Source organism: Monodon monoceros, unplaced genomic scaffold (genome assembly GCF_005190385.1).
Source record: "Monodon monoceros isolate NGI ecotype Baffin Bay Population unplaced genomic scaffold, NGI_Narwhal_1 Super_Scaffold_12, whole genome shotgun sequence".
NCBI classification, from domain to species: Eukaryota; Metazoa; Chordata; class Mammalia; order Artiodactyla; family Monodontidae; genus Monodon; species Monodon monoceros.
Genome location: NW_021703768.1, coordinates 136,902,035 through 136,926,698, shown reverse-complemented (window position 1 = coordinate 136,926,698; position 24,664 = coordinate 136,902,035). Strand labels below are relative to the sequence as shown.

At 36.9% G+C, this 24,664-nt stretch overlaps 1 protein-coding gene across 3 annotated transcripts in view; it reads left to right on the top strand.

Annotated features, from left to right (window-relative positions):
- Positions 1 to 24,664, top strand: part of GABRB2 (gamma-aminobutyric acid type A receptor beta2 subunit) — a 293,095-nt gene that overhangs the window by 123,545 nt on the left and 144,886 nt on the right. For all 3 annotated transcript variants that reach the window (XM_029215666.1, XM_029215664.1, XM_029215665.1), the window contains exon 5: positions 17,974 to 18,056. In XM_029215666.1, the coding sequence (XP_029071499.1) occupies positions 17,974 to 18,056 (83 nt within the window). The remainder of the gene's footprint in view (positions 1 to 17,973; positions 18,057 to 24,664) is intronic.

Below are 24,664 nucleotides of genomic sequence, written 5' to 3'. Positions count from 1 at the left end.
CTGACAGAGTATGTTTTTTCCTTGTTCTGACAGAGTATGTTTTTTCCATTTGACCCTGATTCCCACCATTCCCTGTTGTCTTAGGTAGAGTCTACTCCTCATAGTACAGAGGCCATAAGCCTGACCCTCTGGGCATCTGAGTTTATGACTCATCAATCAGATTTAAGTAAATTATAATATTAGCACTTTGTTTCATATTATGTCATACTGTGCTCTGCGGTTTTCAATAGATAAAATATAAACTAGGTAACCTGGACTCAAGATCAACCACTGTTTGTCTTTATCAGCCTTTCACCAGGTGTAAATCTCAACAAATTTTCTTACCACTCAAGTTTCTGTAGCCATTTTACTCATATGTCCTTGGCTCTGGGCATGTGCTCACACTGCTGGGATGGAAAACCCTCCCTTACACTCTATCTAGCAAAATCTTGCCCATCCTTCATCACCTAGCCAATAGCTCATTTCCTCTGCAATGACTCCTTCAGCTTCCAATTATCTCCCTTATCAGAGATCTTATGACACAAATTATTCATACTTAACACATATGACTAATAATAATAAATATAAATAAAAATAAATATGTAATTATTTTTATATTTAGAGCTAAAGTTTGTAAGAATGTTTAAGCCATGATAAACAATTTCTATGCATTAAGTCCTTACATCCATTCTAAGTGGTAGTTGCTCATATTGTTGTTATGCTATTAATAGTATTGAGGCTTGGGACTTCTCCGGTGGTGCAGTGGTTAAGAATCCTCCTGCCAATGCAGGGGACACAGGTTCGAGCCCTGGTCTGGGAAGATCCCACATGCCGTGGAGCAGCTAAGCCCGTGGGCCATAACTACTGAGCCTGCACTCTAGAGCCTGCGAACCACAACTACTGAAGCCCGCATGCCTAGAGCCCATGCTCCACAACAAGAGAAGCCACTGCAATGAGAAGGCCACGCACCACAATGAAGAGTAGCCCCTGCTCGCCGCAACTAGAGAAAAGCCCATGCACAGCAATAAAGACCCAATGCAGCCAAAAATAAATAAATAAATTTATTTTTTTTAAAAAATAGTATTGAGGCTCAAAGAGGCTCAAAGAGATTAAGGCCTTTGCTTTAGTTGCGATCCAGGATGACAAAGCTAATATCTTCCTACATCAGATTATCTTGTATCTGGGCTTTGATTTTAAGGTTCTTAGGGCCAAAGACTATATCTTAATAATTTTACTAAATATCTTCTACAGGGCTTAGTAAACACCATGCAGAATGTAAGCTCTCTGTGGATAAATTAATATTGGTCAACACCTTTATTATCATTCAGGTATATTACAATTCAGAGGCTTAATACCTTTCTCTCACTCATTGACCAAATGATGATAAACTTGTAAATTTTAGGTTTTAAATGTATATATTATCCAACTCAAAATCCTGATACTTTCTTCAACTCCTTAATGGTAGCTTAAGAATTAGCAGACATTAGCTTGCTGCATTGTATTTCTCTCAGGAACAGTATGCATTTGGTAATTATTAATCTATTATTTTCCTGTGAGAAAAAGACAGTCTAATATGCTTCAGGAAGGGGGGGTGGTAGGGAAGACAAGGAAGCTATTGAGAAAGCAAATATAAAGTCAGTTGGGTCACAGCGATACAATGCATCTTAATCACTTAAAAAGTAATTGCTCTAGAAATAATTACTCATTAGTGACATTATGGTGTTACACCACCACAAATGCCTTAACTAATGTGAATGCTAAGCATGAAAATGATAACCAACGTTTAATGTTGTATCCCAGTCCTCTGCGTCCTAAACAATTCTGTTAGTAATTACCTGACAGAAATACATCTTTACCTGGACCTGGTTGTCATTAAGTGTGTGTTGAAATGCTTTAATGTTTATAGGTTGTATTACACCTCTTCAGTTATTTAATTACATTTAGCAACTCCTCAAGTTATTGTCTGTTTTATTAAGCTAAAATCCATTACAAGCCAAATTAGCAAAGGTGTGCCGAGGCTCTAAGGGATTTAGGCATTTGCTTTAGTTGCTGGAAATTAAAGATAGAGGCTGCTTTAGTGAACCAGAAAATACAGACTGTCACCGAGACCATCCTGATACCGTGCTTAGGTCCCCCTCCATCATCCTGACAGACGAGCCTCTTCTTTACACATCATTTCCAGAAAGGGAAATCTACCATCCACCCCGGGGAGCCATTTCATGATTTTATAGCCTTCACTATCAGCCAAGTCATCTTTCTATTTAACGTAAATCCTCCATGTCCTTCATGTTAGAATTTATGACCACAGCTTCCTGTTTGGACCATGCGAACAGCAGATCATCTCTCCCTTGAGCCCTCCGTAAAAATAGAGGCTCTTATTGCTCTATCAGTCTGTTCTCTTCTCCAGCTGGAACAGCAGAGCTCACTCAGCTATTTGTTAAACAATTAATTTTCAGGGTTTAAATACTCAGTAACATTTTACTGAATTATGAAGCCATTTTTCCATACTTTTTTTTCTAGAGAGAGAAACTAACAGACAGAGAGACCAGGCGAGCTGGGGAAAGTATTGACAGCGTAGCCCTTCTTTAATTTGGCTTTCCATCTTCTCATTCTTCCAACCCTGTTCCCATCTCCCAGGTTGGAGGAAATGAAATTATCCATATAAAAAGACTGCTACACACCTTTTCCTTATGATATCTTCTATTTTCAATTTTCATTTTTCATCCAGGAATTGAATGTGCTTGTCTTCATTTTTACCTTTTTGTGATGTGCTGTAATATTTTAGTGACCTGTATTGTAAATTGTCTGTTATTTTCTTTTTTTTTTTCTTGCGGTACGCGGGCCTCTCACTGTTGTGGCCTCTCCCGTTGCGGAGCACAGGCTCCGGACACGCAGGCTCAGTGGCCATGGCTCATGGGCCCAGCCGCTCCGCGGCATGTGGGATCTTCCCGGACCGGGGCACGAACCCGCGTCCCCTGCATCGGCAGGCGGACTCTCAACCACTGCACCACCAGGGAAGCCCTGTCATTTTCAACATAAGTGTTTATGCTCTTTTTTTGTGAGGCTTTTCTGTTTCTTTGAATGTTTTCTTTAAAATGAGCCCCAGGTTTTTTTTTAAATGATTCACTTTATTTTGCTTCAATTCTTTATTTAGTCAGTTAAGCTTCCTATTCAGTGCATCGTCATTTGGGCACAAGGCAATTTGTTTTTTCTTTTCTTCTTGTTTTTTCAAACTACCCTGTATTACAGATGTGTTTTAGGGGTAACTTTTCAAATATATCGTTTCCATCTTAGCTTTTCAATTTTTTGTTTTAATTAGTCTTCACCTATAAGGGGCTCTGTGATCCACAGGCACCCCCTGCCCCACACTTCAGAACTTCATCCTAAGTAGCTAAAAGCTTCTGAAGAAATGAGGTGATTTTTACAAGTCAGAAGAAAGTCATTGCTTTTTGGTGAGATGCTTAGGGTCATGCTTCCATAGAATTCTGAAGAAATAATTGTCCAGCATTCAAAAGGACCTTTTATTATAGCAGCTCCTCTTTATGTGTTGGCTCAGGGTCACACAGCAAGAGACAGAGTCAAGATGTGGGCCCAGGACCACTCATTGCCAAGGCCTCTGTTCTTGACCTCTGTGCCCCTGTGTATCCCACTCTTACAGAAGATCACCAAACACTATGCTGGCCATTCTTCTCTATTACAGTACCATCCTGAAAGTCTGTTCTGATTTATAATTCTACTGGCAGTGTGTGTGAGAGGGTCTGTTTCCCTGCAGAATCTGTAGCAGTGAATATATATATATATAATGTCTTTAATTTTTTGCTGATTAAATAGGTAATAATCCTCATGGTTTAATTTATATTTTTCTCATCTTTTTTATTTTGTATTATGCTTTTTATTTATTTTTAATTTTTTTCTTCCAGTTCCATTGAGATATAATTGACATAGAGCACTGTATAAGTTTTTAACACAAATGTGTGGTTTCTAATGATGTGAAACATTTTCCCACATATTTGCTGCCTGTTTTATGTAAAAGACTTAAATAGCAAAAATGCCAATGAGATGGAAATCTTTTGCCATTAGAGATCAGAGTGGCAGATAAGTCTGAGACGGCAGTGTTGGTGGCTTTTATTAGAGTCGGAAGTACAAGCTGAGTTACCAGTATGTGACAGGAGGCAGCTCTGAGTAATTTATGTTTTGTGTTTAAAAATTAACAGCAGCAGTAATTCAGGTTATCACAGTTGCAACCATGCACTGCAGGGAAAATACGTATGTGTGAGGGCATGTCGAGGCCTGGATCAACCTCAGAACATGTTTCCCACTGACCTTTTAATTCATTGAATCTTCTCCTCAGACATCAGATGCCAGCCACTCAGGGAAGGTGTGTGTGTGTAGTGATGGTAGAGGACAGAGGTGGTTTAAAAGTCATTTCAGTCTCATGTGAGTAACTCTGGTGGCAGTACTCCCACCAGAACTTCCGTATTGTTGGGCCAGCATCCTGCATCAGCATCTTCCTTTGTCCAGTCCTGCTTCTTCTCCCTTCCTTTCACCGGTGGTGATCCCTGGTGAGCATCCTTCAGTGTCTGCTTCGTAGAAACCCAACTTAATGTAGACTCAGTCTACTAGGGAGACAGAGAATGATGAATAAGCCAGTGCATACACAGACTAAATTAAGATAGTGATAAGTATTATGAAGGAAATAAAGTGAGATGAGACAGTGACCAATGGTAGGGGACGACGGGCTGCTTTAGCTAAGGTGGAGGGAGAACGCTTTTTGGGTGGGCTACAGAGAACTGAGACTGGAATCATAGGAAGGAGGCAGTTCATTTAAGGTGGAAGGAAACTTCGTCCTCTCATCCTTAAAATCCCAAGACAAAAGACCCAGAAATGGAATGCTTCGAATTTTTTTGACAGCCTAGCTAGAGAAACTTCAGATTTAAATACATTTCTATAATATATTCTATCAGTCAGGGGCCCAACAGGAAACAGATGGCATAGTGAAAATGGGATAATTTGGGATGAATGTAATAAAAGGGCGATTTACAAAGAGAAGGAACAGCGCCCCCTCCCTCTCAGAGATAGGATCAGCAGGTTGCCATCTGCTCCCTAGAATCCCAGACTTGGAAAAGAGGGAATGGTCAGGGGACCTGTATACAAGTTCCTCTGTATGGGGCCTGGGGTACACTTCCCCTGATCTCTCACTCTCCCCCTCTCCCAAACTCCTGGTCTGCTCCCTGTTGGCCAAATCCAACCTGAAGCCAGAGAACCGGGGTGGTAGTTTTTAAGTCAGTGCAGTCTAGTCTGGTGATTAAGGGTGGAGGGTGGAGCTGGAGAGACAAAGGAAAACCTCCAGCGTGTGGCGTTTACATTTTAAATTAATACTGGACTGGATGTGGAAGAAGTGACAGCAGACCCAGCTGAGGTTGTAACCTCCGTCAGTCACTGACCAGCTATAAATCAGTGTCTGTGAGCCACTTACTTTGTTAAAAAAAAGAAAATTAAAGGACTGGAACAAAGTCGATGAACTTATTGTGAAATGGTATGTCTCTGATGCATCATAAATCAAAATAAAATATTTTAAATATTGAATGCAGCAAAAAGTATCTGACATATCTAAACATTGTTTTAAATTGTGAAAACAAACCAAAAAAAAAAAAAATCCCTGTTGAAATAATTAGAGTCCTGGCAATATATCTTTCCAGTTGGTAAGTGGCTCTGGTATAATTAAATCTCTTACAGTGATCTGAAGCCAGATTTCAGTTGTTAGGGTGTGAGTCAAAAAGGAGAAAAAAAATTAGATTGCTTTTTCTCAGGGTCAGGCTCCCTTTAAGATATAACCTAGAAAGAAGAGAGGATATTCTCATTGTGCGATAAGCATAGGATATGTGGATGAGACCACCAGGAATGTAATATGGGGAATCTTGATAAACAAGGGACTGACTACAGAGTGGTATGTCCGTATCTATTAATATTTTGATTGATTAGGATTTATATGCTTACAAAATGAGATTATGTTAGATACTGCTGTTTGGATTCCAGAGGCGTGTCACTCAAGGAAATGTCTTTCATTATAATCCCTGAGTTTGTAGTAGAAACCTGTGTCTCCTTTAATGATCAGGGTATCTTTACAGAGAATAAGATTCCAGAAAAGCAAGGAGTCACAGAAAGCCAAACAGCTGCAGAAGAGTACAAATAGCTCTAATCTGAAAGGCACGATTTATCAAATGGGAGCATGATTGCTAGCAATCTTACTTTTTTTGGTGATTACAAAGTTGAGCATAGTAGCCCATGTGACTCTACATGAAGACTTGTAAAGAGTTTTTAAAAACAGTTATGCATGAGTATTGGAGATTTTCATTTAAGCAGAAGGCTTCTGTGGAGGTAAATCAAGAGCATACGCTGGAAGAAAAATGCTGAGGGAGCCTTCGATCAGGAGAGAACATTAAGTGGGACTCCTAGGGGAAAGGCCTGTTTGTGCCTGTCTGGGGTGGGCTAATCTACATAATTGACTAAAACAGAATGAACAGCTGTGAAATACAGCATTTGAGTGTGTGGGTAAAACAAAATTACAAAATATACAGGGTCACTGAACATGTAATGTATTTTCATAGCATCATAGAATTTCCAAGCTCATTTGGGATATAAGAAATTGGCCAGTCCTCCAGAGAAGCTAAATGACTTCATCAAGGTCAACTAGCTAGTTAGTGATAGCCTGGTAGTTAAGTACCTGGGCTCTGGAGACAACCATCCTCGATTTAAATCTCAAGTCCACCACACCCTCTGTGACTTTTAGAGAAAATCACTCTACCAATCTGTGCCTCAGTTTTCTTTTTCAAATTTTTTTCTTGAATTTTATTTTATTTTTTTATGGCAGGATATTACTAGTTATCTATTTTATACATATTAGTGTATACATGTCAATCCCAGTCTCCCGATTCATCCCACCACCACTCCCCACGTCTGCTTTCCCCCCTTGGTGTCCATACGTTTGTTCTCTACATCTGTGTCTCTATTTCTGCAAACCTGCAAACCGGTTCATCTGTACGATTTTTCTAGATTCCACATATATGCGTTAATATAGGATATTTTTCTCTTTCCGACTTACTTTACTCTGTATGACAGACACTATGGTCCATCCACCTCACTACAAATAACTCAATTTCGTTTCTTTTTATGGCTGAGTAATATTCCATTGTGTGTATGTGCCACGGCTTCTTTATCCATTCGTCTGTCGAAGGACACTTAGGTTGCTTCCATGTCCTGGCTATTGTAAATAGAGCTGCAATGAACATTGTGGTACATGACTGTTTTTGAATTATGGTTTTCTCAGGGTATATGCCCAGTAGTGGGATTGCTGGGTCGTATGGTAGTTCTATTTTTAATTTTTCCAGGAACCTCCATACTGTTCTTCACAGTGGCTGTATCAATTTACATTCCTATCAACAGTGCAAGAGGGTTCCCTTTTCTCCACACCCTCCCCAGCATTTATTTATTTATTTATTTTTAAAAGTTTATTTATTTTTTTTCTTATTAGTCATCCATTTAATACACATCAGTGTATACATGTCAATCGCAATCACCCAATTCATCACACGACCACCCCATCCCCTGCCGCTTTCCCCCCTTGGTGTCCATACATTTGTTCTCTGCATCTGTGTCTCAATTTCTGCTCTGCAAACCGGTTCATCTGTACCATTTTCTAGGTTCCACATATATGCATTAATATATGATATTTGTTTTCCTCTTTCTGACTTACTTCATTCTGTATGACAGTCTCTAGATGCATCCACGTCTCTACAAATGACCCAGTTTCGTTCTTTTTTATGGCTGAGTAATATTCCATTGTATATATGTACCGCATCTTCTTTATCCATTTGTCTGTCGATGGGCATCTAGACTGCTTCCATGACCTGGCTATTGTAAGTAGTGCTGCAAAGAACATTGAGGTGCATGTGTCTTTTAAATTATGGTTTTCTCTGGGTATATGCCCAGTAGTGGGATTGCTGGGTCATATGGTAATTCTATTTTTAGTTCTTTAAGGAACCTCCATACTGTTCTCCATAGTGGCTGTATCAATTTACATTCCCACCAACAGTGCAAGAGGGTTCCCTTTTCTCCACACCCTCTCCAGCATTTGTTGTTTGTCGATTTTCTGTTGATGGCCATTCTGACTGGTGTGAGGTGATAACTCATTGTAGTTTTGATTTGCATTTCTCTAATGATTAGTGATTTTGAGCATCCTTTCACGTGTTTGTTGGCAATCTGTATATCTTCTTTGGAGAAATGTCTATTTAGGTCTTCTGCCCATTTTTGGATTGGGTTGTTTGTTTTTTTGATATTGAGCTGCATGAGCTGCTTGTAAATTTTAGAGATTAATTCTTTGTCTGATGATTCATTTGCAAATATTTTCTCCCATACTGAGGGTTGTCTTTTCATCTTGTTTATGGTTTTCTTTGCTGTGCAAAAGCTTTTAAGTTTCATTAGGTCCCAATTGTTTATCTTTGTTTTTTTTTTCATTACCCTGGAAGGCGGATCAAAAAAGACCTTGCTGTGATTTATGTCAAAGAGTGCTCTTCCTATGTTTTCCTCTAAGAGTTTTATAATGTCCAGTCTTACATTTAGGTCTTTAATCCATTTTGAGTTTATTTTTGTGTATGGTGTTAGGGAGTGTTCTAATTTCATTATTTTACATGTAGCTGTCCAGTTTTCCCAGCACCACTTACTGAAGAGACTGTCTTTTCTCCATTGTATACCCTTGCCTCCTTTCTCATAGATTAGTTGACCATAGGTGCGTGAGTTTATCTCTGGGCTTTCTATCCTGTTCCATTGATCCATATTTCTGTTTTTGTGCCAGTGCCATATTGTCTTGATTACTGTAGCTTTGTAGTATAGTCTGAAGTCAGGGAATATGATTTCTCCTGCTCCATTTTTTTCCCTCAAGACTGCTTTGACTCTTTGCGGTCTTTTGTGTCTCCTTACAAATATTAAAACTTTTTGTTCTAGATCTGTAAAAAATGCCATTGGTAATTTGATAGGGATTGGATTGAATCTGTAGCTTGCTTTGGGTAGTATAGTCATTTTCACAATATTGATTCTTCCAATCCAAGAACATGGTATATCTCTCCATTTGTTGGTATCATCTTTCATTTCTTTCATCAGTGTCTTATTGTTTTCTGCATACAGGTCTTTTGTCTCCCTAGGTAGGTTTATTCCTAGGTATTTTATTCTTTTTGTTGCAATGGCAAATGGGAGTGTTTCCTTAATTTCTCTTTCAGATTTTTCATCATTACTGTATAGGAATGCAGGAGATTTCTGTGCATTAATTTTGTATCCAGCAACTTTACCAAATTCATTGATTAGCTCTAGTAGTTTTCTGGCGGCATCTTTAGGGTTCGCTGTGTATGGTATTGTGTCATCTGCAAACAGTGACAGTTTTACTTCTTCTTTTCCAATTTGTATTCTTTTTATTTATTTTCTTCTCTGATTGCCATGGCTACGACTTCCAGAAAAATGTTGAATAATAGTGGTGAGAGTGGACATCCTTGTCTTGTTCCTGATCTTAGAGGAAATGCTTTCAGCTTTTCATCATTGAGAATGATGTTTGCTGTGTGTTTGTCATATATGGGCTTTATGATGTTGAAGTAGATTCCCTCTGTGCCCACTTTCTGGAGAGTTTTTATCATAAATGAGTGTTGAATTTTGTCAAAAGCTTTCTCTGCATCTATTGAGATGATCATATGGTTTTTATTCTTCAGTTTGTTTATATGGCATATCACATTGATTGATTTGCATATACTGAAGAATCCTTGCATCTCTGGGATAAATCCCACTTGATCATGGTGTATGATCCTTTTAATGTATTGTTAGATTCTGTTTGCTAGCATTTTGTTGAGGATTTTTCAATCTATATTCAGCAGTGATATTGGTCTCTAATTTTCTTTTTTTGAAGTATCTTTGTCTGGTTTTGGTATCAGGGTGATGATGGCCTCATAGAATGAGTTTGTGAGTGTTTCTTCCTCTGCAATTTTTTGGAAGAGTTTGAGAAGGATGGGTGTTAGCTCTTCTCTAAATGTTTGATAGAATTCACCTGTGAAGCCATCTGGTCCTGACTTTTGTTTGTTGGAAGATTTTTAATCACAGTTTCAATTTCATTACTTGTGATTGGTCTGTTCATATTTTCTGTTTCTTCTTGGTTCAGTCTTGGAAGTTTATACCTTTCTAAGAATTTGTCCATTTCTTCCAGGTTGTTCATTTTATTGGCATAGAGTTGCTTATAGTAGTCTCTTAGGATGCTTTGTATTTCTTCAGTGTCTGTTGTAACTTCTCCTTTTTCATTCCTAATTTTATTGATTTGAGTCCTTTCCCTCTTTTTCTTGATGTGTCTAGCTAATGGTTTATCAATTTTGTTTATCTTCTCAAATAACCAGCTTTTAGTTTTATTGATCTTTGCTATTGTTTTCTTTGTTTCTATTTCATTTATTTCTGCTCTGATCTTTATGATTTCTTTCCTTCTACTAAATATAGGTTTTGTTTGTTCTTCTTTCTCTAGTTTCTTTAGGTGTAAGGTTAGATTGTTTATTTGAGATGTTCGTTGTTTGTTAAGGTAGGATTGTATTGCTATAAACTTCCCTCTTAAAACTGCTTTTTGCTGTATCCCATAGGTGTTGGGTTGTCGTGTTTTCATTGTCATTTGTCTCTAGGTATTTTTTGATTTCCTCTCTGATTTCTTCAGTGATCTCTTGGTTATTTAGTAACGTATTGTTTAGCCTCCATGTATTTGTGTTTTTTACGTTTTTTTCCCTCTAATTCATTTCTAATCTCTTAGCGTTGTGGTCTGAAAAGATGCTTGATATGATTTCAATTTTCTGAAATTCAGTGAGGCTCGATTTGTGACCCGAGATGTGATCTATCCTGGAGAATGTTCCGTGCGCACTTGAGAAGAAAGTGTAATCTGCTGTTTTTGGATGGAATGTTCTATAAATATCAATTAAATCTATCTCGTCTATTGTGTCATTTAAAGCTTCTGTTTCCTTATTTACTTTCATTTTGGATGATCTGTACATTGGTGTAAATGAGGTGTTAAAGTTCCCCGCTATTATTGTGTTACTGTTGATTTCCTCTTTTAGAGCTGTTAGCAGTTGCCTTATGTATTGAGGTGCTCCTATGTTGGGTGCATATATATTTATAATTGTTATACCTTCTTCTTGGATTGATCCTTTGATCATTATGTATTGTCCTTCCTTGTCTCTTGTAACATTCTTTATTTTAAAGTCTATTTTATCTGATATGAGTATTGCTACTCCAGCTTTCTTTTGATTTCCATTTGCATGGAATATCTTTTTCCATCCCCCCACTTTCAGTCTGTATGTGTCCCTAGGTCTGAAGTGGGTCTCTTGTAGACAGCATATATATGGGTCTTATTCTGGTATCCAGTCAGCAAGCCTGTGTCTTTTGGTTGGAGCATTTAATCCTTTGACATTTAAGGTAATTATCAATATGTATGTTTCCATTACCATTTTCTTAATTGTTTTGTGTTTGTTTTTGTAGGTCCTTTTCTTCTCTTGTTTTTCCCACTTAGAGAAGTTCCTTTAGCATTTGTTGTAGAGCTGGTTTGGTGGTGCTGAATTCTCTTAGCTTTTGCTTGTCTGTAATGCTTTTGATTTCTACATCGAATCTGAATGAGATCTGTGCTGGGTAGAGTAATCTTGGTTGTAGGTTCTTCCCTTTCATCACTTTAAGTATATCATGCCACTCCCTTCTGGCTTGTAGAATTTCTGCTGAGAAATCAGCTGTTAACCTTGTGGGAGTTCCCTTGTATGTTATTTGTCATTTTTCCCTTGCTGCTTTCAATAATTTTTTTTTGTTTTAATTGTTGTCAATTTGATTACTATGTGTCTTGGCATATTTCTCCTTGGGTTTATCCTGCCTGGGACTCTCAGTGCTTCCTGGACTTGGGGTGGCTATTTCCTTTCCCATGTTAGGGAAGTTTTTCACTGTAACCTCTTCAAATATTTTTTTGGGTCCTTTCTCTCTCTCTTCTCCTTCTGGGACCTGTATAATGCTAATGTTGGTGTGTTTAATGTCCCGGTGCTCTCTTATGCTGTCTTCATTTCTTTTCATTCTTTTTTCTTTATTCTTTATTCACTGCTCCGTGGCAGTGAATTCCACCATCCTGTCTTCCCAGTCACTTATCCATTCTTCTGCCTCAGTTATTCTGCTATTGATTCCTTCTAGTGTGGTTTTCATTTCAGTTATTGTACTGTTCATCTCTGTTTGTTTGTTCTTTAATTCTTCTAGGTGTTTGTTCTTTAATTCTTTTAGGTCTTTGTTAAACATTTCTTTCATCTTCTTGATCTTTGCCTCCATTCTTTTTCCGAGGTCCTGGATCATCTTCACTATCATTATTCTGACTTCTTTTTCTAGAAGATTGCCTGTCTCCACTTCTTTAGGTGTTTTTATGGGGTTTTATCTTGTTCCTTCATGTCATGCATAGTCCTCTGCCTTTTCCTTTTGTCTGTCTTTCTGTGAATGTGGTTTTCAATCCACAGGCTGCAGGATTGTAGTTCTTACTTCTTCTGTCTGCCCTCTGTCAATTTTCCTATCTGTAAAATGGGAATAGTAATAGGACACTCCTCATGTTAAATGAGATGATACATTTCAGTAACAGTAGATCGTGTCTGGAATATAGTAAGTGGTCAGTTAATTTGAGGTATATTTACTGTTATCGAGCATGCCAGAGCTGAAGTCACCTAAACCCTACAGTAGATGTTCTATCTACTCTACAAAAAGCAAGAGCATATCACAAGAGCGGATATATGCGAGAAATTAGTTTCCCAGCTAAAATAGTTGTAAGATAGAAAATAATGTCAAGTCTTCTTGGAGATATTAAAACAAAAATTTTAAGTACCTTTGTGGGAAATGACTCAGATGAGCTCTTTAGAACTTTTCGAAATTTCAGTTCACCCTCTAATGCTTAAATTCAGTAATTGGAATTTTCCCCCAGAGCTGAAGTCTTTAATGTTTGTTTTACAGCTCACAAAATATGTATCAATGTATTTTTTGATAACTGACCCCTTTTAACATCCTAATTTTTCTCTGTTAATCCTGTATACTAATGCCAGGGGGTTTCTTTATTCCTTGTAATTAGAATAAGTTGTGCTTTTAGATAAATGTACATTTTGAACAAAGGAAAAGCATGTGGTGAATTAGAACAATATGTTTTGAATATAGTTGAGGATAAGGCAGCTGACTTTCTTAAAAATATATACAAAGATGCTGAAAACAAGTTTTTTGTGTGGAATAGCTAAATGGTTGTCTAGATAAAGAAATCAAACAAAGTAAAAGTCCAGAGTCACTTTTCGATAATCTCTGGATGAAATCCTAACAAGTTTTCACATTTGAAAGCACATGTTTAACCATGTATTCTAGCTCCTGAAGTCCCTCTTGAAGAATCTGCTGAAAGACCCCAAGTGTGTCACGTTGATGATTCTGAGTTATTTCCTATTGGCTGAGTGGCAGAGGCATTTATTATTACTTAATAACTGTCTTTGGTCATATTCAAACTTGGAATGATATAGTAGTATCAGTAAATCTTAGGTAATGACACCATAAAATATCTATTATGGCTTTCATATGAAATGCTGGCATTGCTGTTATATTTCTTGATTTTATGCATGCCTTTAGTGACTCTTATTTTACTTTACATATTTAGTTTCCTTGCACTATGTCAGTATTTTATGACATAAATCATTTTTGGATGACAGTGTCCAATGGCTGAGGAATAAAAATTTATCTAAAAATCTCTTAGCCCAGTCAGAATAATCAGTATTCCCCAAAGGTGGCTCTCTTCATGCCATAGTATTCACCCCCAAAGAAGACACATTTCCACTTTTAGCTATAGAAGATTTGCTACAGGTAAATGAGGTAAATTTTGTAAGTATCCTTGACTGAAAACAGAACTGTCTTCATATATTTCACAATGGTCTTGAAACTTAATCAGGATGCCTGCCTAATGAGTTACTAGCTTCACTTCGAAGACTCCTAGTAGTGATGTTGAGTAATTTAAGGCCCATTAAGGATCTTTATCAGGATTCAGAAAGGCATGTTCATGAAAACCCTTTATAAGTATATTTGTTTTATTGACTTATTCTTAGAGAAACAACCCTGTTACAAATCTGAAAGTCCCCGAGAATAGATTTTGATGTTGAGCTTTTCTGAGTAAGGTTCACTTCAGGGTAGCTTCTTCTGTAAGGATGATTTTGACTTTTAAATTTGCTTGAGAATTTTTTATATAAATTAAATCAGACACTTAATCTAGAGAATTACTTCAGAATCCTCAATTTGGGAATACTTATGACCATGGCTGTCTTTGTTTGTTTTATGTTGTTATTATTACTTTTTTTTATTTTAATCTTGGGTTATTGACATATGTCAACACCTGGCAAGATTTTTGAGATAGAAATAAGGAAAAAATTGTTCCTGCTCTCACAAAGCACCTAGAAAATATGCAGATTTGTCACACGTCAGTACTTTGTCCTAAAAGTTGTTAGTAAGAATTTCGTATACACATATGGCATGATGACTCTTTTGAATATTTATATATCATATTTTATAGCTCTGCTTTGCTTATAAAATAAGTTTGTGGGTATTCAACATTTCTTCATGTATACAAACATATACATATGCACACTACCAAGTAACGACTGGCTAAATGAGTTATCACTGTATTTACTCATTAGCAGTGAGTAATAACAAAAGATGCAGAATATTTAATGTTACAGATTTTTTCCTACTTTCATCATCTCACAGCAAAGCAGGATGGCAAGTTTTTAGTTCAGGGTTTCAGGAGCAACCTACTATTGGCGCGTGTAAGTGACTTAGCTCAGCTCACTCATCCTGGTTTGTATGCTCAGGATTCCAAATGGATTATTTTGGCTACAGTTTCTGTTTTAATCCAACAGGAGATACAAATGCTTATAAACATCAACTAGAAAACATTTATATATATTTTTTAGTTTTATAGAGTATACTATAGCATTAAAAACAGTAAAACATTGGTGTGAATATGAATGTTGATGTGAGAAAAACACTTTCATAATACTTCATTTTTAAAACATGAGTAGAAACTCAATTGCTTCTGCAATAGAATTAGTCAATTTATTTTTCTTGCTCACAGCACTAGTGTTCACAGATGTTAGTTGCCATGAATATGCATCAGCAGAAAGTGTAAACTACAACCTGTAGTAGCAATTGCAAATTTCACCTCACTTACACAGTCAGTCATCTATTTATGGCTCTCCTTTTTTATGGTATGTATGCTCTTGTATCTTTCATGTCTTTTGTGTTCATTCTATCAAATGAAGTTGATTTTCTCTAGTGTCTCAAGTTGGAGATTGTCTGCTGTTTTTCATAAATAGCATGAGAATTTGGTATGCCCACTATGCACCTAATTATATTTCGTTTGAATATTTCTCTTCTACGCAATTCAGTTTCCTGTCTGTTAGTGGTAATTCAGGTTGGATCTACACTTTGGAAAAAGTCAGTGGACCAGTGAAAAATTTAGCCAAGATCACATAGCCAAAATAAATTCTTTTTTTAACCCTGAGTAAATGTGAATGTTAATTTTTATATAATTTTTAAAATTTATAAAATATAGGTATTTGATCGGTCCCATTGAAAGGAAAAGCAATCAGTTCGATACTAAGATAAACTCTGGTACTAGTTATGTAATGCTAATTAAGTGGATTAAAATTTACTTACTGTGAAAAATATAAAAAGAATCCCTAAAACCTAAGACACCTTGTAAGTTTAAAAAAAGAGAAATGATGCAATAAAATAATCCTCCAAATAAAAGATTTATGCACAGCAAAACCAGCTGCTTGACTCTGTATAATTCATGTATTTATCCTTTCAACAGATACTTTTTGATTCCCTTACAGTAAATAGAAGAAAGTCTGTGTCTTTAAACAGCTTAAATTTTACTGGGAAAAATAGTTCTTACAAGAAAAGAAATAAGCAAGATAATTTCAGATTGTAGTAATTCCTTGAAGGAAATAAACAGCTAAGATGGAGCATTAGTTAAGGCAGCCACTTTGGGTGGGCTGCTTAGGAAAGCCCTTTCAGAGGAGTTGATTTTTGAGCTAAAGGATCGGACAAAAATGCTCTGTGAGTATCAGGGGGAACACATGTTCTAGGCAGAGAGAACAAATGTAAAGGCTGGGAATAGTGAGTGAGGACTTGGTATGAGAAAATATTGGGAGAGAAGGGTGAGATTACTCAGGGCACAATAGGCCATAGCCAAGACTGGATTTTTTGGAAGAGGCACTGAAAATTTTAAAGAGGAGGGATAAAATCTGATCTATGGTTTTAAAACATCTGACTGTTGTATGATTTATAGTTAGTAGGGGGGTAAATGGAGAGGCTAGGAGACCAAGATACTGTAGTAACATGGAAGTGAGGCAGTGGGACCATAGACACTGAGGAAGGCAGTGGAGATGGAAAGGAGTTGAGGCAGAGTAGCCATCTCCTGGTGAAGGAGAGCAAGGAACCCAGGATGAACATCACCCCTAGGATGCTCACTTATCCCTAAAGAGGAAAACAAAAATTAACAGAGCACAAGCCTTAATGAAGAAGTAATCAAACTAAAGAGGCATGAACTACTTACATTGTCATTTAGGTATTTCCATCCTACAGCTGAGGAATAGGAGTTTCACACCTAACTAAGGAATTTCAGAGAGTCAGTCTACCTGGACTCCTTGTCTAAGCTCTGCCCAAGACCTTCTAATGGAAAAGGTCTAGCTATAGATTGTTTCTCCCAAGCTGGATCTGCATCTTATTTCTCTGTTTCCAACACACAGTATAGTACCTCTAGGAGCAGAGTAAGCCAAAGTTGGTCAAAGTTAACATCAGTTTCTCCTCTTCGTTTTTTTCAGCAGATGTGAAGGGCCTATTATGTGTAGGGACTCTTTTATATTCTTTACATAAATTATTCTATTAGTTCATACAGAAACTCTGTTAGGCTGTTATTACTGTTGTTGTTAAGAATGCCCCCTTTTTACAGACAAAGAAACTAAGGTTGGTTAGGAGATATTAACCATGTGGTTGTGTATCACAGTTAGTGAGGCAGAATTAGAATCCAAACCTATGTCTGTTGTGTTTTAAAACTTCTGCTTTTTCATAGCATTGTGCTGCCTTATTGATCAGAAACCAAATTGATAAATCATTTAGGGCTGTATGTTTTTTGGCTCTTTCTAGCAGGTCTTCAATTAGTGAAAAGTGAGATTAGTGAAAAATGGTGACAGAGAAATATAAAGACATTAAAGAGACATATTCATTTCTCCCTGATAAATTAATAAAGGTGCAGTGTGTCCTAAATGAATAACTCTGCCAACCGATAGGAGGAAGCTCTCCAACAGACCTTGAGAATATCAGATGATTCAGGACAGAGCAAATCAGGTGACAGATGAAAGGCATATTGTGTGTTATACTAATACACTTGCAAAGCACCGCACTATGTATAGAAAGGTCAAAAATGATGGACCAAAGCCAAGATTCTTGGAAGGTTTGATTTTAGGGTCTTGAGAAGGGGAGGAGAAAACAAATGAGTGCAAGGGTAATATCCATGTTGGTTTTCTCAATCACCTTTGATGCTTGTAAGCTAGAGTCCTGGGATGGCCCCATCCCACCCCCAAGACCTTCTGGAGAATGGGAACTGCCTGTTTAACAAACGTTCCCAGGTGATTTGGGTACCAAGTAGGTAATGGACCACATCTTGGGAGAATACTGATTTAGTCCACTCTGTTTAATTTACAAAGCATCGTGAGGCTCATCAAGGAAAATGGTTATCCAAAGTTGTAGCACTCTTTTTTTTGTTGTTAGAGCTTAAGCTAAATCAGTCTCCTAGAGGCCCAGTGCTGTCTTCTTTGAGACTTAGATTTAATTTTTCCAGCTCAGTCATGGATCAGCTAACAGCATGTATCATTGATATTTCTCTTCTAGAATCACAACCACAGCTGCCTGCATGATGGACCTGAGGCGGTACCCACTGGATGAACAAAACTGCACCTTGGAAATTGAAAGCTGTAAGTTTTTCTGACAATCCAGTTAGACTGAACTTGGCTTTAAGGTTCTCTTTGGGCAAAGGTCTCCTACCCTGGTTCACATCCAGACCACAAGTCCTGCAAAGGTTGTGCTAGTGTGCCAAGTTTCGTGGAGGGAGGTGCTCACAGTGTCTTCCCTCAGTCATGCTGCCACCCTCTTAGTGCCATCCCTAAGTCCCTGGGAGGGACGTGTAGGGAAGCAGTAATCTAGCAATAAAAGGAAGATACTAAGAGTCTGGAAGGAGACCAAGGGCTATTTCAAGAATTTATTGTATGGAATTGGTGCAACTAGTTGCAACAGGCTTGGAAGAATAGGTGGAGATGGCAGCATAACACGAGATGTCCTTATTGCCTTTGCGTTTCACCAATGTTATCTCTGCAATTAATTGCAGAGTAAAAGTGGCCTCTGGACTAGTTAAAACATTCACAGAGTGTGGATTGGTGGAATGTTTTTTATTTCGAGGGACTATTTTCATTGTTTCAAATTTATTTTATATTCTTGCTGAAGGCCATATGATGAGCAAGATTGGTGTATGTGTGTTTTTATTCTCTTTCCTGTGCTGACCTGTTTTACAATGTTGGTGCTTTTCTAGGCCGCATTTTCAGCGTCCTTCTTGATGATTCAGTCACCTACCCTGTTGATTGGGCTAAAGCGTTTATTTCATAACCCATTTCCATTTCAGAGGTCACACAGAGAGGTCGTTTGAGGTGGAGTAGGATTTCAAATCTTTTTTCTCTCTCAGTTCTTTGCAATGTTTTCCTATTTAATCCTATCAAACAATTGGAAGCTGATGATTTTATATCCAGCATTCTAGATAATGACTAGCTTGACTGCTTTGTGGATACTCTCAGTCTTTGGGAGGAACTCTAGCCTTGGCGAGCCATGAAACTCTAAATCACTGCTCTGAGCAGAAATACTGCATTTATGACACATTGCTGGTATTTTTGCCCATTTCAAAAAATAGCTTCGAGGGATAATTAAATTTATATGCACTTTTTGAAGAACCGGATTGCATACTTGTATTTCCAAATCATCATTATTTTCACATTAGATCTTTGCCATAAAGAACTATTTAATGAAATTGGTCCAAGGGATTTTGATGATGATTATTTTTATGTAGATATCTCTCGGATAACTTTGCATTTTTGTAACTCACAACACAGTTTAGAGAATAATGTTCTTCAAAGTTCAAATTCTTTGGTTGTTTCAAATCGCTGATATAAGGATATTTTGAAAAAAGTATGTTGCTGTGTACTACAAATGAATTTTTGTGGTAAGAGCATTTTTTTGTGGTAGAATTTGACTGGAATTTTAAATAATCATAATTGTACATGGTTAAAGCACCTGCACTGATGTAATGTCACTTGCGCCTTTCACAACCCTCATAGTAGTAAACGAGGCCTTTTCATTTTGAAGAACCGATGATGCCTAAGGACACAGGCAGCATCCAAGTGTTCCATGTAATTAAAGTATAATTCTGACATGAATATTCTTTTTGACATGAATATTTAAAAATTAACATGATAACTCCTGGACTTCCCTGGTGACGCAGTGGTTAAGAATCTGCCTGCCAATGCAGGAGACACGGGTTGGAGCCCTGGTCCGGAAGATCCCACATGCCGCGGGGCAAATAAGCCCATGTGCCACAACTACTGAAACCCGCGTGCCACAACTACTGAAGCCCACGCGCCTAGAGCCTATGCTCTGCAACAAGAGAAGCCACCTCAATGAGAAGCCCGTGCACAGCAACGAAGAGTAACCCCTGCTCACCACAGCTAGAGAAAGCCCTCGTGCAGCAACAAAGACCCAACGTAACCAAAAATAAATAAATTAATTAATTAAAAAAAAGAAACATGATAACTCCTTAGACTTTTAGAAAGTTTAAGTTTTATAAAGGGGCTTTTACATATCTCATTTCAATTCACAATTACCCTGGTAAATGATATAGATTTTTCCAGCTTTTCTGAGATATAATTGACATGTCATTGTGTGAGTTTAAGATGTACAGTGTGATGATTTGTTATGTGTATGTATTGCAAAATGATTACCACAGTATGGTTAGTTAACACATTCATCACTTCACATAGTTACCGTGTGTGTGTGTGTGTGTGTGTGTGTGTGTGTGTGTATTAAGAACTTCTAAGATTTACTCTATTAGAAACTTTAAGTATATTGTACAGTATTGTTAACTGTAGTCACCATTCTGTAGATTAGATACTCAGATCTTATTCACCTTATGAATGAAAGTTTGTACCCTTTAAGTGTTTCTGTGAGTTCAGTATTTTTTTAGATTCCACATATAAGTAAGATCATACAGAGCTGGTCTTCCTCTCTCTGACTTATTTCACTTAACCTAATGCCCTCATGGTTCATCCATGTTGTCACAAGGATTTCTTTTTTATAGAAGAATAATATTCCATTCTCTGTGTTTATGTGTGTGTGTGTATCACATCTTCTTTATCCATTCATCCATCAACAGACACCTAGGTTGCCTCTACATCTTGACTATTATAAAGAATGCTGCATCAGTTAATCTACGACAAAGGAGGCAAGACTACACAATAGTGGAAAGACAGTCTCTTCAACAAATGGTGCGGGAAAAACTGGACAGCTACATGTAAAAAAATGAAATTAGATCACTCTTTTACACAAAAATAAGCTCAAAATAGATTAAAGACCTAAATGTGTGACTGGACACTATAAAACTCCTAGAGGAAAACATAAGCAGAACACTCTCTGACATAAATCGCAGCAATATCTTTTTCAATCCATCTCCCAGAATAATGGAAATAAAAATAAACAAATGAGACCTAATTAAACTCAAAAGTTTTTGAACAGCAAAGGCAACCATAAACAAAACAAAAAGACAACCGGCAGATTGGGAGAAAATATTTGCAAATATTTTTTGACCGACAAGGGATTAGTCTCCAAAATTTACCAACAGCTCATGAGGCTTAATATCATCAAAACAAACAAGCCAATCAAAAAATGTGCGGAAGACCTAAATAGACATTTCTCCAAAAAAGACATACAGATGGGCAAGAGGCACATGAAAAGATGTTTAATATCGCTAATTATTAGAGAAATGCAAGTCAAAACTACAATGAGATATATCACCTCACACCAGTCAAAACAGCTATCGTGAAAAAATCTCTAAACAATAAATGCTGGAGAGGGTGTGGAGCGAAGGGAACCTTCCTACACTGTTGGTGAGAATGTAAATTGGTAAAGCCACTATGGAGAACAGTATGGAGTTTCCTTAAAAAACTAAAAATAGAGCTACCATATGACCCTGCAATCCCACTTCTGGGCATGTATCTGGAGAAAAACATGGTCCGAAAGGATGCACACACCCCAGTGTTCATTGCAGCACTGTTTACAATAGCCAAGACATGGAAGCAACCTAAATGTCCATCGACAGAGGAGTGGATAAAGAAGATGTTGTACATGTATACAATGGAATATAACTCAGCCATTAAAAAGAATGAAATAATGCCATTTGCAGCAACATGGACGGACTTAGAGATTGTCATACTGAGTGAAGTAAGTCAGACAGAGAAAGAGAAATATTGTATGATATCCATTATGTATGGAATCTAAAAAAAAATGATACAAATGAACTTATTTACAAAACAGAAACAGACTCATAGACTTAGAGAACGAACTTATGATTACCGGGCAGAAGGGTGGGAGGAAGGGATAGTTAGGGAGTTTGGGATGGACATGTACACAGTGCTATATTCAAAATGGATAACAAACCAGGGCCTACTGTATAGCCCAGGGAACTCTGCTCAATGTCATGTGGCAGCCTGGATGGGAGGGGAGTTTGGAGGAGAATGGATACATGTATATGTATGCTGAGTCACTTTGCTGTGCACCTGAAGCTGTCACAACGTTGTTCGTTGGCTATACTACAATATAAAATAAAAAGTTTAAAAAAAAAGAATGTTGCAATGAACATGGTTGTACAGGAACTTCTTAGTGCTAGTGATTTAATTTCTTTTGGATATGTACCCAGAAGCAGGATTGCTGGATCATATGGTAGTTCTGGTTTTAATTTTTTGAGAAACTTCCATACTGTTTTCCATAGTGACTGTACTAATTTACATTCTTATCAACAGTGTACAAGATTCCCTGTTTTTCACGTCCTAGCTAGCAAGCACTTATCTGTTGTCTTTTTTATGATAGCCATTCTAACAGGTGTGAGGTGGTTGTTCATTGTGGTTCTGATTTGCATTTCCCTGATGCAAATTCTTTTGCATGTGGTTATCCAGTTTTCCCAACACCATTGATTGAATGAGACTATCATTTCTCCATTGAGCATTCTTGACTCCCTTGTCAAATATTAGTTGGCCATATATGTGAGGGTTTATTTCTGGACTCTCAGTTCTGCTTCATTGGTCTATGTGCCTGTTTTTACAGCAGACCCATGCTGCTTTGATTACTATAGTTTTGTAGGATAGTTTAAAATCAGGAGTGTGATACCTCCAGCTTTATTATTCTTGTTTCATATTGCCTTAGCTATTCAGAATCTTTTGTTCCATACAAATTTTATGATTGTTTGTTCAATTTCTGTAAAAACTGCCATTGGAATTTTGGTAAGTATTGCATTGAATCTATAGATGGCTTTGGGTGGTGGATATTTTAACAATATTAATTCTTCTGATTCATGAACATGGGATATCTTTCCATTTATTTGCATCTTCTTTAGTTTCTTTCATCAATGTTTTTATAGATTTCATTGTACAGATCTTTAACCTCCTTGATCAAGCATTCCTTATCTCTAAGTATTGTATTGATTTTGATGCTCCTGTGAAGAGGATTGTTTTCTTAATTTCATTTTCAGATAGTTTATTGTTAGTGTATAAAATTATAACTGATTTTTATATGTTAATTTTGTATACTGCAACTTTATTGAATTAGTTTGTTCTAGCAGCTTTTTGGCAGTCTTTAGGGTTTTCTATATGCAAGATCATATCACCTGCCAACAGAGACAGTTTTACTTCTTTCTTTCTAATTTGGATATATTTTATTTCTTTTTTTCTTGCTTGATTGCTATGGCTAGGACTTTTAGTACTGTGTTGAATAGGAGTTGTGAGTGGGCCCCCCTTTTTCTGATCTGAGAGGAAAAGCTTTCGGCCTCTCCTCATTGAGTATGATATGAGCTGTGGGCTTGTTATATAATGGCCTTTATTATGTTGAGGTACATTCCTTCTTACGTAATTTGTCAGGGATTTTTATCATGAAAAAGTGTTGATTTTTTCAAATGCTTTTTCTGCATCTATTGAGTTAATTGTATTATTTTTACCTTTCATTTTGATTTGCATATGCTGAATCATCCTTGCATTTCAGAGCTGAATCGCACTTGCTTGTGGTGTATGATTTTTCCAATGTGCTGTTGAATTTGGTTCGCTAGTATTTTGTTGAGGATTTTTGCATCTATATGTATCAAGGATATTAGCCTGTAGTTTTCTTTTCTTGCAGTATCCTTATCTGACTTTGGTGTCAGGGTAATCCTGGCCTTGTAAAGTGAGTTTGGGAGTGTTCCTTTCTCTTTAATTTTTTTTGAATAGTTTAAGAATAATTGGCATTAATTCTTCTTTGAATGCTTGGTAAAATTCACCAGTGAAAACATTTGGTTCTGGTCTTTTCTTTTTTGGGAAGTTTTTCATTACTGATTAAATCTTTTTACTTATCTCTTACTTATAATTGTTTTGTTCATATTTTCTTTGTCTTCATGACTCAGTCTTAGTAAATTGTATGTTTCTAGTAATTTATCCATTTCTTCTAGATTGTTTAATTTATTGGCGTACAACTGTTCCTAGTAGTCTCAGGACCCTTTGTATTTCTGTGGTATCAGCTGGAATAGAATGTCTCCTCTTCCACTAATAATTCTATTTATTTGTGCCCTTTTTTTTTCTTGTTTAGTCTAGCTAAAGGTTTGTCAGTTTTGTTTATCTTTTCAAATACCCAACTCTTAATCTTCTTGATCTTCTATGATTGTTTTATTTTCATTGGTATCCTGTTTTCTATTTTATTTATTTCTGATCTAATCTTTATAATTTCCTCTTTCTGCCAACTTTGGGCCTAGCTTTTTCTTCTTTTCCTAGTTCCTCAAGGTATGTTAGGTTGTTTATTTGAGAACTTTATGTTTTTCTTGATACATGAGTTTACAGCTATGAACATCCTCTTGGAACAGTTTTTGTTGCATTCCATAAGTTTTGTTATGTTGTGTTTCAGTTTCATTTGTCTCAAAAAAATTTTTTTTCGCTTTTGATGTATTCTTTTATCCATTGATTGTTCAGGATTGTGCTGTTTTATTTCATATATGTGTGCATTTTCCAGCTTTCCTCCCATTATTGATTTCCAGTTTCATACCATTGTGGCAGGAAAAGATACTTGATATAATTTCTATCTTCTTGAATTTTTTGAGACTTGTTTTGTGACCTAGCATATAATATATACTAGAAAATGTTCTGTGCGTGCTTGAGAAGAATGTATATTCTGTTGCTGTCAGGTGGAATGTTCTGTATGTCTCTTAGGTCCATTTGTTCTACAGCATTGTTCAAATCTACTGTTTCCTTATTGA